Source organism: Saccopteryx bilineata, chromosome 4 (assembly GCF_036850765.1).
Source record: "Saccopteryx bilineata isolate mSacBil1 chromosome 4, mSacBil1_pri_phased_curated, whole genome shotgun sequence".
Taxonomy (NCBI): domain Eukaryota; kingdom Metazoa; phylum Chordata; class Mammalia; order Chiroptera; family Emballonuridae; genus Saccopteryx; species Saccopteryx bilineata.
The window spans coordinates 290,028,675-290,043,607 of NC_089493.1; the positions used below are offsets into that span (position 1 = coordinate 290,028,675).

Sequence of the window (14,933 nt, forward strand, 5' to 3'; positions counted from 1 at the left end):
GTACTTCTGCTAGACTTTAATACTGTTTGGATAAAACAACTAAGTTGTCATGATTTTTAGTCAATGTGTTTTTGTTTGGTCTTGATGATCCTGTTCCCATTTCAGCGAGCCCTGTCCTCCAACCGATGAGCAATTGGTTGCAGGGTAAGACCAAGACTTCTCCACAGTTTTTCTGTCTTGATTCCTGCTACCTTCTCTTCTTGTAATTGTGCTTAATCACTGATTTCCCTCCATGTTGAAGAATGACTAATGAGGCACACAGGCTCTTGCTCGGACGCACTGCCCTGATCCCCCACGAGTACCTAGGCTTCCTACAGCCCTTGCTTTTTCTCCACTTGGAGTTATTCAGCTATTTCACATTTACCCAAGGGGCCCAGGCGAGGCTGGCTGGCACCAGGGAGGCTTCTGGGACTAGGCATGCACTCAGACCTCCTCCTCTAGGCAGGTACCCGTGGCCCTGTGAGGGTGGTGGGTGAGCAGGAGTAGGGTTTCCTGTCTCCCTAGCTTACCACCCTCCTAGAGAGACCCTTGATTACTGCTTCTTTCCTTCATTTCTCAGAGCGTGTTAGTGGGGGCCTCTCCCAAGGGCGGGGGTTAAATGTACTGCTGGAGCGTAGATGCTGTTGTGTGTGCCCTTTAGAGTCAAAAATGTACTCACGGAGTTTTTACGGCACTTCTCCAAGAGGGTGCGAGTAAGGTGGGCCCGTCCTTGCCCCGACAGGACAACTCCATGCATTGGCGGTGTATAGGACGTCTTTGAGCCGGCACCCGTAGCAGGAGGGGGGACAGGGGCGCTCCCTGCCGTGCCAGAGAGCAAGCCCTGCTCCTGAGTGTCTCCGGAGGGACGGGAGGTCTTGCCTGTTTTCCGCCTGGGCTGGTTCATCTTCTTAGATGTGTGTGTGGTTTTTTATTTCTAAGTTATTCTAGGAATATTAGTTTTTTAGGGTTTTTTTTTTTTTGGAATATTAGTTTTTTGTAACAGCTATATTATTGTGCAAAATATATTTCACCGGGCTTTTTATCATCAAAGCAAAGAAAAAGGATATTTGTAAATTTTGGAAACAACAAATATTGTCACTTGTTTTTGTTTCAATATGCTATTTATAATAGTTATGTTCCCTACCCCCAAATCTCATGATAAAGCTCTGTGCCTTTGTGTATGTCAGCAGACACACTATAAAAAGTATAAAGCCACTCAAGTGGTGTTTTCATAGTAAGCGTTAATATTACGGCAGTGAGTGGATTTCTGTGAGGGCCAGACATGCTCAAACAGAGCGACAAGCGCCATCCTGCTGGCCGCCCCAGAGGGCCCCTCCTACGCGGCCCCTTAGGGCATTGTGGCTTCTAACTTCAGCAGCACATGGCTTTCCAGCCGGCGCCTCCTGCAGACCCTGGCCTCTCTGGTCGTGGGGAAAGCACTTTTCATTTGGCACTTGGAAGGGTGCTTTCAGATTTGGGTATTTATAGCTGTCGCTAGACCACCACTGCTTGCCTCTGCCAGACTACTCAGGCTCCGGAGCTTGTGGCTGAGGGCCGGGCTGAGGCTCATCTGTGGGTCTTGAGGAGAACAGAGGTTTTTAATGGAGGTATTTGGATATAACAAGAAAGAGGGAACTCTCTGGAGTAGTGGAAAGTTGTTTTCTGTACCTTATCTCTGTGTCCGAGTCCCTGGGTGCAGAGTGGAAGGGCCATTTGTTCTGATAGGATGTGAAGTGCTGTCACTGGACCAGTCATTAGGGCAGAAGTGTTTCTTCGGGTTTATCACCCTGAACCGTCCCTCAAGTCACCATGTCCCTCAGACAGGAGTTACAGGGCAGAGTGAGCGAGGCAGAGTTTTTGAAGAAAGCATATACTGCCTCTGGTCTAAGAGACTGCAATCTTCTATCTCTGGTCTAATCATTATGGAGAGCAGTGTTCCAGGGAAGAGAGACCCACAGTGGGCAGCTAAGGACTTGAGCTGTGGGTCCCACGTTTCCCAGACCGTCTCTGACAACCTTGGTGTCAAAGGGCCAGGTGCAGGTCTGATGGTGCAAGAGCAGACCCTCTGCATCTGGTTTGTCTGGGGGCCACAGGGCCACCTAGGATGCCTAGGGGACCATGTCAATCCTGGGGAAAACTGGAGACCAATGTGACACCCTCCCCCTCCCCAAGGCCGTAGCGGTTCTAGTCCCCCCCCCCCAATTTGTCGGGGAGAGACTTGGAAAGAGGCCCCTAGCTGCTTTCTTGCAGCTTGTCCGAGTGCTGGTTGATCAGCAAGGCTGGCTCTAAGTTACTCTTACAGTAGGTTGTGGGCCCTGCCATGTGTAAGGAGCCCAGAGCAGATGGCCCCTTCCTGGGTCCCTTTATCCCAGAGTCACTTGTTATTTTAGAGTTGAGCTGAAGCAGCAGTTTGTAGCAGACACCAGACTGTCTTTTTTTTTTTTTTCTGAGAAAGAGAAACAGGAAGGGAGAAAGATGAGAAGCATCAACTTGTAGTTGTGTCACTTTAGTTGTTCATTGATTGCTTTTTTTACATGCCTTGACCATCGGGCTCCCGCCAAGCCAGTGGCCCTTTGCTCAAGCCAGCAACCATGGGGTCATCTCTGTGATCCCACACTCAAGTTGGCGACCCTGCACTCGAGCTGAATGAGCCCACACCCAAAAGGTTTCAAACCCGGGACCTCAGCGTCCCAGGGGGATGCTCTCTCTGCTGCGCCGCCCCAGTCGGCCGTGCAGGCCGTCTTTTCTCTTTAGAGAGTGGAGAGCTGTGGTGTTAGTTGCCCCTTCCTCCCACGTCCTCCAGGAGAAAGCATGTGGACGATGCCTGATTCGCTGTAGTTCACAGCAGAGGCCCAGGACACACGCTGGAGTGTCTGTCCTCAGTAGCTTGTAGGACGGTTGGGCTCTCTCTGCCCAGGGGCAGAGCATGGCCCACGGGGAGCTGGAGCCACTTCCCCCAACACAGTGTGCCCTCCCAACCTGGATGCTAGAAATGCCTCCCTCAGCTGGAGAGGTGAGCACAGGGCTGGGCTCTCTTCTGGCTCCAGCTCAGACTTGGTGCGTCAGTGTTTCTAAAGCGGAGGCCCCTCTCCAGGCCTGGGCTTGGAGATAAGAGTCCACACCGCACCCTCCAGCACTCTCCTCCCTGTGGTGACTCCCTTATCTGCCCCCCTCCCCCACCGCAGGAAGGAACAGGGTTGCCAGTAAGAAAATGTAAGTGCACAGGTGCACCTTGCAGAGGGTGGACTTGTGTCCAAGTTCGTGCTCACCTGCTCCACAGTCGTGCCCACTCCGCGGTGCCCAGCCCTGTGCATCCTGTGTTCATATACCAGTCGATCTGCACGTACATATCTTAAAAGTTTCTCCTGATAAAAACTGGAAGGTTGGAATGTTCAGGATAGGGAGAGCCAGGCAGCTGTGGTGAGGAAGGTAATGAGCAAGCTGCAGTCAGTGCTGTACCCTGGCCCTTTACACAGCACGAGGGCTTGGGGGTTCCTGGGAGTCGAGGGGTACAGCCCGGTAAACCTGGGCCTGGTGGTGGAGCCCCCACCCCACACCTGCGAGCCTTAATGAGCAGCTAGCTCCTCAGGGCAGCGCCAAGCTTCAGCTGTTCCTCCTTTTAAAAGCAAACTGCAACTTGTTTCTCTCCTGAATTTCAAAGAGCATGCCCAAAATTGACAGCATGTGCCTTCAGTCTATGCTTCTCATGCCTGTGACCTTGTAATTTTGGTGATTTTGTGTCTTGAATCTTGGGGATTGCTTCAGAAGGCGACTGGTAGACGCTTTCAGGCCATCAGTGGGGCCCAGCCACTTCATGCGCAGAGCGACCATACACTGAGGTCCTTCTCCTCTTAGGGCAAGGGTCTGGGGCTGTGACACTTGTTTACTTATTTCCACTCTACCTCTTTTTAATTTTAAGGTTTTCAGATGTCATTCTGGCAACAATTTTGGCAACCAAGTCTGAAATGTGTGGCCAAAAATTTGAACTGAAGATTGATAACGTGCGTTTTGTTGGGCACCCGACGCTCCTGCAGCATGTGCTGGGGCAGGTAAGGGCCCCCCTGGGCAGACGGGCCCTCCCGGGCAGGCCTGGTTCACCCTGGTCTGGGCCCTCGGAACTGACACAGGCTGTGGGAAAGGCCGCCACTGTGCAGCAGGCTCGATGGGCTCCTTGCTGTCAGCTGCACATTGTCTTAGGTCCCGAGGTCCCTCAGAGAAAGAGACGGGCATCCTTAGCCCCAGAGTTTCAGTCCCTGACCCTAGCTTTTGTGAAGTGGTGTAAGCACTTCTTCCTGTTAAGTCATATTATAGCCAATATGACTATTAATTTCGCTCTTACTGTGGTGCTGAACCCTGTGCATGCATTCTCTGATGAATGAAACGCTGCAGTACTGGGAGCTTCAAGAAGATCGCATGTACGGTGACCCGAGGGAATTTGCACACCAGAACCTGCCTGTCAGTCCTTCTCACACAGGCAGAATCAGCGACAGCATCAGTCAGATTCGGGAGGGTTTTGATTTGACAGTGTAAGATTTAGCTCCATTTATATGATCCAGAAAGATGAGGGTCTGTGATGTGGTCCTCAGATCTCCATGCCTGAGCACATGGAAGGAGCTTCTGGGGTGGTTGGGGGTGCCAAGACAGGAGGCCCCGGCACACCCTCCCTCCTCCCTGAAACCACCGCGGGCGGGGATTAGTCCCTAACTGGGACCTGTGGGTGCTAGAGGGTAGACATGGCAGCCTGCCAGCAGTCAGAAGTGCACAAAACTGGAGTGACAAGGTGATGAGTCAGTGGGATGGGTCAGGGAGAGCTGGGGTCCTGGCCTCTTATGCCCCCTGGCGGTAACTCTTGTAATCAGCTTGGTGTCTGTGATGGGTTGGCTGGATGCCAGAGTGGCAGCCTCGTCTCTGCTGCCTCTGAGCGTCGTTCTATCCCAGGTCATCCTGAGTTCTCATCATGCCTGGCAGAGACAGCCTGAAGAACTCAGGTGGACACTGGGGATGGCAGTGGTGGGAGTCTGGGCAGAGAACACTCCATCTTATCTTGTCCTCTGGGCACTTCAGCTCACTTCCAGTGACTGGGACAGCCTCGTCACTTTGGGTCATAGCACCAACCTGTTCTTATCTAAGTGGTGACTCATCTGTCCATGCAGCCACCACCAGCTCATGCAAAGGCACTGATCACTTTTCCAAGACCCTGGGCTTCTGTTTTCTTCTGGTTCTGCTATTCTGGAACCTTCTCCCATGCCTGAAGTAGAATAGCTCTAATCAGCCCTTTTTGGGAAGTGGTGGCTCTCATTCATTAGAATTATGCCTCTTTTACAGGTTTCCAAAACAGACCCGTCCCCGAAGAGGGAAGCGCCCACCATGATTCTTTTCAATGTGGTGTTCGCTCTGAGGGTGAGTGCTTGTGCAAGTGGCTGACAGGCGCCGGCCGGTCAGGGAGGAGGGGCAGGGGAGTACCTGCAGCTCATCTCCGGTGGCTGTGTCACTGACCGAGCTCAGACTCAGTGGACGGGCACTGGTCTACTCCCACTGCTTTCCTCTTTTAAAATAATTAAATACACATAAAGTAAAATTTACCATTTTAACCATTTTAAAGTGTAGTTTGGTGGCATCTAGGAACATTGTTTTGTAACCATCACTATTAATAGTTTCAGAATGCCCTAAAGGGGACTAATTATTCACCTTTCTCTCCCCCGCCCCTTCCCAGTCCTTAGAAACCACCAATCTGTTTTCTTTCTCTGTGAAATGGAACCCTACAGAATGTGACCTTTGGTGTCTGGTTTCTTTCACCGGGCATAGTGATTCTGAGATTATCTCCTTATATATGTATCACTACTTTCTTCCTTTTTATGGTCAAATTATATTCCATTGTATGGATATACCACTTATCTAATCATTGTTGGTGAATATTTGGGCTGTTTTTACCTTTTGGCTATTATGAACAATGCTATTAAAGACATTTCTGTACAAATTCTTGTGTGGACACATGTTTTCGTTTCCTTGGGCACATACTAGGAGTGGAATTGCTGGGTTATATGGTAACTCTTTGTTTAACCAGACTGCTCTTCACTGTGGCTGCACCATTCTATTTATACATTCCCATCAGCAATGTTCGAGGGGTCTCATTTCTTTACATCCTGATAACACTTGTTATTTTCCATTGTTCAAATAATTAAGCCTGATTGTTCATAAAGCAGTTCTCAGTGTTGTCTGAAGTTATGGGTGTTTTTTTTGGGGAGGGGGTTGTTGTTATTGTTAGCAAGAGAGAGACAGAAAAAAGAGAGAGAGGAAGGTAGAGAGAGATGAGGAGCATCAACTCATAACTGCATCACTTTAGTTATTCATTGGTTGCTTCTCATATGTGCTTTGACTGGAGAGCTCCAGCCAAACCAGTGACCCCTTGCTCGAGCCAGTGACCTCTAGGCTCAAGCCAGTGACCACGGGATCTGCACTCAAGCTGGTGAGCCTGCGCTCAAGCCAGCAACCTCGGGGTTTTGAACCTGCGACCTCAGTGTCCTAGGTCAAAGCTCTATCCGCTGCAGCACCACTGGTCAGACTAAAGTTGTGCTTTTATTTGTTTCAGGTAATTCCTTTTCAGTAAAGCTGTCAAAATATAAGGAATGCAAATAAACATGGAAAGCACCCCTTGGTAAAAACTGGCTTATACCTTCAAATCCCTGGGCTTGCCCGGTCAAGGCACATACAGGAAGCAACTACTATGAGTAGATGCTTCTTGCTTCTCCCCCCGCTTTCTCACTCTCCTTCTCTTTCTCTCTCTCTTTCCCCCCTCTCTCCAAAAAAAAAATCTTAAAAAAAAAAAAATACTGGCTTTTATTATGAAGAAACTTTGGAATACCTATGAAATTTATATTCAGTGACATTTATTTATTTACTTTTTAAAAGATTTTATTTATTGAGTTTTAGAGAGAGGAGAGAGATAGAGAAGTGGGGAGGAGCGGGAAGCATCAGCTTAGTTGCTTTTCATATGTCCCTTGACTGGGCAAGCCCAGGGTTTTGAACCGGTGACCTCAGCATCCCAGGTCAGCGCTCTATCCACTGCGCCACCACAGGCCAGGCTACGCAGTGGCTGTTAAATAATGGCATTCCTCTGAAATGTCCCAGTATCAGTTTTCACCAAAGAACCTAGTAGTTCTTTCTGGTTGGGCGCGTGATCTGTGCGATGGCTTTTGTGCTGCAGAAATATGAGCGAGAAAATGACTGGATTTCAGTAGCAAGGAACAGGATGTGCTCTGCAAACCTTCAGAGTAGCGGAAACGAGACTGAATATAAAGAGAACCTATAAAATTAGATGCCATTCTAAGGCCCAAGGTGTTGGTTTTTTTCTATGGTGGCTTTTTTGGTGTGGAGACAATAGGTCTCACTGTGAATGGTTCAAAATCAAGATAATGCTAGAGACAAAAGCTCCATTAGAATGAAGCTAAGTGTGCCTGACCTGTGGTGGCTCAGTGGATAAATCATTGACCTGAAACACTGAGGTCACTGGTTTAGAACCCTGGGCTTGCCTGGTCGAGGCACATAGGGGAGTTGAAATTTCTTGTTCCTTCCCCCATTCTCTGTCTTCTCTAAAATGAATAAATAAATAAAAAATTCTTAGAAGCTAAATTTTTAAAACTGGTGTACCTTGTTAATAATAAGGAACTACAAAGTAGAATAAAATGACTTGTTAATGGGGGGGCACGAGGTTCCAAGAGCCCTTCCTACATTGTACACTTCCTTCCGTACTTGCAGCTTCACAATATCCTTGTATTATCTAAGTACATAATACAAAACATCCACAAAGGGAACTCAAATTAAGTGAAAAACGAACAAAAACTATGACAGACCACCTCATACCTGTTAGAATGGGTGTTGTCAATAAGACACGTGATAACAAGTGTTGGAGAGGTTGGAGAGAAAAAGACCTCCCACTTGCTGCTGGTCGGAATGTAAACTGACACGGCCACTATGGAAACAGTATGGTGGTTCCTCAAAAAATTAAGAAGAGGCCCTGGCCGGTTGGCTCAGCGGTGGAGCGTCGGCCTGGCGTGCGGGGGGACCCGGGTTCGATTCCCGGCCAGGGCACATGGGAGAGGCGCCCATTTGCTTCTCCACGCCCCCCTCCTTCCTCTCTGTCTCTCTCTTCCCCTCCCGCAGCCAAGGCTCCATTGGAGCAGAGATGGCCCGGGCGCTGGGGATGGCTCCTTGGCCTCTGCCCCAGGCGCTAGAGTGGCTCTGGTCGCCGCAGAGCGACGCCCCGGAGGGGCAGAACATCACCTCCTGGTGGGCAGAGCGGCGCCCCTGGTGGGCGTGCCGGGTGGATCCCGGTCGGGCACATGCGGGAGTCTGTCTGTCTCTCCCCTTTCCAGCTTCAGAAAGGTAAAAAAAAAAAAAAAAAAAAAATTAAGAGTTACCATATGACCCAGCAATCCTTCTTCTGGGTATCTTCCCAAAAAAACTCAAAAACATTTATTCACAAAGATATATGCACCCCTATGTTCATTGCAGCATTCTTCACAGTGACCAAGACGTGGAGAGAACCAATGTCCTTTGACAGGACTGGACAAAGGTGTGGTACATGTGTACTGTGGATCACTACTCAGCCATAAGAAATGAGGACATCCTGTCATTTCTGACAACATGGGTGGACCTTGAGAATATTCTGCTAAGCGAAATAAGTCAGTCAGAAAAGACTAAGAGCCATACAATTTCACTCATGTGGGCTATAAAACAGAAACTCGTGGACACACAGCAGAGGGAAGGTTCACCAGAGGGAAGGGGTGAGGGGAGGAAAGGGTATAGGGGGCTGAATATGTGGTGATGGGAGATGATTTGACTTTGGGTGGTGGGCACACAGATGTCATAGAAATGTACACCTGAACCCTATATGACCCTATTGACCGGTGTCATGCCAATAAATTTAGGTCTTTTTGTTTTTTGTTTTTGTTTTTGTGGCAGAGACAGAGTCAGAGAGAGGCACAGACAGACAGGAAGGGAGAGAGATGAGAAACATCAATTCTTCGTTGCGGCTCCTTAGTTGTTCATTGAGTGATTTCTCATATGTGCCTTGTCCAGGGGAGGGCTACAGCAGACTGAGTGACCCCTTGCTCGAGCCAGCAGCCTTGGGCTCAAGCTGGTGAGCTTTGTTCAAATCCGAAGAGCCTGTGCTCAAGCTGGCGACCTCAGGGTCTCGAACCTGGGTCCTCCACATCCCAGTCCTACGCTCTATCCACTGCGCTACCACCTGGTCAGGCAAATTTAGTTTTTAAAAAAGAAAATACACAAATAACAGAACAAAAATCCAGTTTAACATAGTCATTGCAAGGAAAGAAAAAGCAGGAAGAGGAACACATTGGCTCAAAGACAGTTAAGAGAGAAAATGCCAGTTCCTGGTAATAATATACAGCAACAGGACCTCTGTGCATTGCGGGCATAATTCTGAGTGTTACTACATTCAGTTTGTCAGCTTCTTATAAAGCTAAATAAAGTCTTACTAGAGGATGCACTCAGTGTGTTCCTAAGTATTCATCCAACTGATATCAAGACTTGTGTGCACACATAAGCCTGTGTGTAATGTTAGTAATGGCTTTCTTCATAATACCCAAAACTGAAAGCAGTCAGGACATCCTTTAGTAGGTGAATGTCTAAACAAATGATGGTTCGTCCATACAGTGGGAAATTGTTTAGTCATAACAAATAAGCCATCTAGCAACTCATGGAATGACATAGGTGAAAATTAGGTGCATATTTCTAAGTGAAGGCAGTCTGAAAGGCTGCATACTATTTGATTCTAATTATTTGACATCCAGAAGACAAACTGGAGAATAAAAGAATCAGCGGTTGTGAGGAATTTGGGAGGAGAGAGGGGGTTGAGTAGGTGAAACACAGGACTTTTTAGGGGGGTCAGACTGTTCTGTATGATACCATATGTGGGTATAGGATTGTAAGCATTTTTTTAAAAAAGATTTTATTTACAGATTTTACAGGGGGAGGGGAGCAATAAAGATCAACTCATAGTTGCTTCACTTTAGTTCATAGCTTGCTTGTTGTATGTGTCTTGACCAGGGAAGCCCAGGGTTTTGAACCCGCGACTTCAGCATTCCAGGTTGATGCTCTATCCCCTGCGTCACCACAGGCCAGGCAGACAGTAAGCATTTGTCAAAACTCACTGAACTTTGTATCACAAAGAATGAACTGTAATGTGTATACCAGGTTAAAAATCCGTTTAGGAAGTCGGGAATTCCATGATGAAATGCAGAATGTGACAAAACAATCTAAGTCCATTACAAATCTCTGAAACAACTCTCTACAGGGGTGGGGAGAAAAGATGCTAACATAAGTGAATTTGGAAAGGAGTAGAGCTGGGAAAACAAAGTAAAAGAAACTGCGCACAATAGTATATACCAGCTGATGAGGGCGTTTCCCGTCGGGGTGCAGGTTAGCAGGTACATGTACACTGGAACTGAACACTTACCTACACAGATGGCTCTGGCCCCGTGGCCTGCTTGGTTAGAGCATTGTACTGATGCATGGAGGTTGCCAGTTTGATCCCTGGTGAGGGCACAAACAGGGACAGATTGATGTTCTTGTCTCTTTCCCTCTTCTTTTCTCTAAAATCAATGAATATATTTTTAAAAAATTAAAAAGAAATAGATGGCAGAAGATGTAAGCCAGGTTTCTTACTGTTGGAGTGGGAGTTTATAGATAAGTGAGAAAGTGGCTCGAGTAATCCATTTGTTCATAAGTTAGTGCTGGAGACATCAGTATAAACTTATGATTAGCTTACTGTGGATATAGATGGGCACAGAGACATTTGTAGATGTGTGCATGGACACAGGTTAACACACGCACACGTTACTTTGCTCAGCCTGGCCTGCGGTGGCGCGGTGAGTAAAGCGCAGGGCTGGAACGCCGAGGTCGCGGTTTCGAAACCCCGAGCTTGCCCGGTCAAAGCACCTATGAGAAGCAACAAGCAACCATGACCAACTAAAGTGAAGCAACTATGAGTCGATACTTCTCGCTCCCCCTCTCGTCTGTAAAATCAGTAAATTAGAGAAAAACACATGATGAATCCTGTCCGCCTGTCAGCCCTGATAGCCGCTGTGGGCGGGGCCGAGAGGAGCAGCCGCAGCCCCGCCCCAGGTGCTGCCGGCAGGCCCTCCTCCTGGGCGGCCTGTGATAGCATGTGCAGCAGTCAAGAAAACAGACCTAGTTTGAAGTTGTGTAAAGATCTTTATAATGATAATTAGGCTGGAAATAGTTCTGGTGTCCAGTAGTTGAGGAATGATGGGAAAAGGTGGTGGTTATTGTACCCTGGCCTTCCTGTGGCCATGACAGAAGAGAACGGGACCATACCAGGACCCGGAGGATTGTAGGTTACCGCCAGGTAAAAGCAGGCACCGAGAGCGTAGGACTTCACATAGTCCGCGCCATTACGTTGAAGAGTGGGAGGAATTTTAAATAATGTCAAGAGTTGGTATTTTAGGGTAGACAACTTTTTTTTTCTTTTCAGTAGTCATATAAAAATGTGTACTTTTTTTTTTTTTTTAATTTTAAACAAACCCCGAACTAGTGCTATTAGGTTGATAAACCTCTACGCCGGCCTCTCTGATCCCACAGCTAGTGCCTTTGCACCCTGGCTGCATTTGCATTTACCCCCCCCCCCAGGCATTTCAGAACAAGCCAGACCTCATGTCTGTGTGCATTCCTACGTACTTCAGAAGGCATCGCTGTGAAAACGTAGACATTGATTTTATACCAGAACACCCTTTTCAGACTGGAGAAAATCCACTACAAGTTGGTATCAAGTAGTACATGGTTCGTTGAAACTTTCCCAGTTGCCACAACATTTGGTCCAGTTGGCTCGTCTGAACCAGGATGGAAACCAGCCCTCGCAGCATGTTGTGCTGTCTGTAGATCTCTGCCAGTCTAGGCCTCTGTCCTGCCTTTGTCAGACTTGCTCTCTGCCCCTGTATTTCCTGCAAATGAGATGTTAGCTCTGAAGGCCTGATGACATTTGGGTATGAGTTTTGGGGACAAGAAAGCCTCACAGGTGATGCCCTAAACTTCATGCTGCTTCACATCACATATGGGGAAAGGGTGGCATTTCTACGAGCTCCCACTCAGGGCTGGCATGTCCTAGGTGGTTACTCTCAGGGTGGCCACACGGCCTCAGGCTCAGCAGGCACCTCGAGCAGTGCCTGCCTGTGCAGCCGAGCAGGACACCCTGGCACACTCCGTCCGTGCTGTCGCTGGGCCTGGCCTGGGTAAACGCCACCTTGCCTGTCGGGAATGTGGAAGAGTCAGGCCCTGCGCATCTGACACTGTCATGCCCAGCCAGCCGGACCTCTAGCAGGGGGTCAGGTTCTCAGGTGTGACTCGATTACTTCTTCAAGGGAACAGTAATGCCCGGGATCAGTCTCCTGCCTCAGCTATGCTGTGGGAGGATTTTTATGCAGATTCTTCCCTTAAGTGTTTTTGTTTTGAGACAATTGTATATGCTCTATAACCGAGACCCTGCAGTTTTGTAATCTTGCAGGGAGCACTGTTGAGGGGATGATGCCCTTGACACGAAGGGGCAGGGCTGCCGCCCAGTGGTGGACGTGGCGTGGGAGCACAGGAATGCTGCCAGGTCTTAGTTCTGTTTGTGAACATGAGGTCTGCTAGGAGTTTAGGAAACCTCTCCAGCTGCAGGTGATGGGGGTGTTTACGATGGACACTGTGGGCAGGGCCCTGCCTAGCAGATAAACTAGAGAGGGAGGCAGCACCAGGGGCTCTAATCAGCGGCACCACTTGTCCCTCTTCCTTCTCCCACCCCGCCCCTGGGATGACTCAGTTGCCCTGCGGGCCTCCTGAAGCACTGAGTCATGGTTGGCCGCCTATCTGCTCCAAGGGGCATCTTCACAGCCACCTGCTCCGCCCTGGGCCCTGCCTGACTGCGGCCCCTGATAGTTTCCAAGTTAACACGGGCATGGAGGATGGAGGGAGCTCAGGGGAGGGGCGGCTGGAGCCTGCTGGCTTCCCATCTTAGCCAGGGTTATTTCTGCTGGGAAGAGCTGCTTAATCTTGAGGACAGGAAATATTCAGTGGACAGTTAGCCTGGTGTCTGTCTATTATACTGTGTATGTCCCTGTTGTAATAGGGGCCATGAAACTGCATTCTCACATAGCAGTCCGGTCCCCCAGCCTTCAGCAGGACACTGGTGACCACAGACGCTGTCTGGGTGTTTGCTCTGGACAGGCTTTGTTCTGAGCACTTGACATTTCTGACTAATGGGTGAGGGAGGTGCCACTGTTGTCCCTTCTCAGGTGGGAGCCTGTGACCCAGGGTCAAACAGCAGGTGGGTGCAGAGACCTGCCCTTCCCCTGCCCCACTGGCTGCCTCTGCCAGGCCCAGGGTGGATGGCAGGCCTGCGGCATGGGAGCCTCTCTCTACCTGTTAGAAACGTCTGGGTCCCCACCCCACCCTGGCTGACCCCGCAGAGCGTCTCTGCTGCCATTCAGGCAGCTGTCCCCAAGATAGGATGCTGAGCGGGCTGGCATTTGTGGGCAGCCCTAGAGGGACACAGGAAATTGGGGGCAGCAGTGGCACCAGGAACGGGAATCGAGGAGGGTCCTTTATGGTGTGAGGTTTTGCGCTGTGTGTGTATGTGTGTACCCCCCGGGTGCGTACGTTGCGTCTGACCGTGTGTGGCCTCTCCCGCAGGCCAACGCCGACCCCTCGGTGATCAGCTGCCTGCACAACCTGTCCCGCCGCATCGCCACGGTGCTGCAGCACGAGGAGCGCCGCTGCCAGTACCTCACCCGGGAGGCCAAGCTCATCCTCGCGCTGCAGGACGAGGTGTCCGCCATGGCCGACGGTGAGTGCGCGGGGGCGCTCCCGTCCCAGCGCCACGCAGCCCGCGTTTCCCGGCCAGACGCTGACCCGGTGTTGCAGGCTGGGAAACGGAGGTACTCAGAGGTTCCGTGATCTTCACTCCGCGCTGAGCATGCCCGGGAGCAGGGGAAGAGTCCCTGGGCGTGTAGCTGTAGACCCCCTTTCTTGAACTGATGTGCTAAAATTGATTCCTTAGCCCGAAACGGTCTCCTCGCCCACAAATGCTGCATGATGGCTCTTCCTGCGGGTCCGGCCCTGCCACCTGCTGGCCTGCTTCCCTGGGCAGCGGACATGCCGGCGGGGGTGGGGACAGCGGGAATATCGGGCTGGCAAAGGGGTGCTTTCCAGTTCTTTGCTTTCAACTATATTAAAGGAGGACGTAATGGAGTTATCAACTGGCAAATTATTAAAAATAATTATCACTGGTACATTACCATGTGGATTTTGGCATACCATCAACATTCCAGAGCTCAGAGAGACACCCACCTGTAATAAACCGCCTCCACCTGCTCAGGTGAGCACCTCTGAAACAGAAGAGAAGGCTAGGCACACCTCTGAAGGGGAACCCAGGCTCCTTTAGCAATAAGCACACCTACTGATCACATGAACTCCCTCACTCAGGGGCACTTTTTTTTTTTTTTTTTTTTTGGTGGCAGAGGCAGAGAGAGTCAGAGAGAGGGATAGATAGGGACAGACAAGACAGGAAGGGAGAGAGATGAGAAACATCAGTTCTTCATTGCAGTTCCTTAGTTGTTCATTGATTGATCTCCCATACGTGCCCTGACTGGGGGGCTACAACAGACCAAGCGACTCCCCACTCGAGTCAGCGACCCCGGGCTCAAGCTGGTGAGCCTCGCTCAAACCAGATGAACCCGCGCTCCAGCTGGCGACCTCGGGGGTCCTGAACCTGGGTCCTCCACATCCCAGTCCGACGCTCCATCCACTACACCACCGCCTGGTCAGGCCAGGTGCATTTTCAGTAAAAATTTATTTTTTATGTTTGACAATTTGCTGTCAAAGTTTGCTTCTGTGTTAGCCACTTATGTATTAATTAATAATGAAGTTTTATTTTAAAA

At 49.7% G+C, this 14,933-nt stretch overlaps 1 protein-coding gene across 6 annotated transcripts in view; it reads left to right on the forward strand.

The window, feature by feature from the left end:
• The window catches only part of NPRL3 (NPR3 like, GATOR1 complex subunit), a 46,824-nt gene that overhangs the window by 11,534 nt on the left and 20,357 nt on the right, over positions 1-14,933 (forward strand). For 3 of the 6 annotated variants that reach the window (XM_066275482.1, XM_066275483.1, XM_066275486.1), the window contains exons 3-6: positions 106-144; positions 3,899-4,028; positions 5,305-5,379; positions 13,687-13,840. In XM_066275482.1, coding sequence (XP_066131579.1) covers positions 106-144; positions 3,899-4,028; positions 5,305-5,379; positions 13,687-13,840 — 398 coding nt within the window. The remainder of the gene's footprint in view (positions 1-105; positions 145-3,898; positions 4,029-5,304; positions 5,380-13,686; positions 13,841-14,933) is intronic. The other 3 variants (XM_066275487.1, XM_066275484.1, XM_066275485.1) reach the window with 1 other exon arrangement.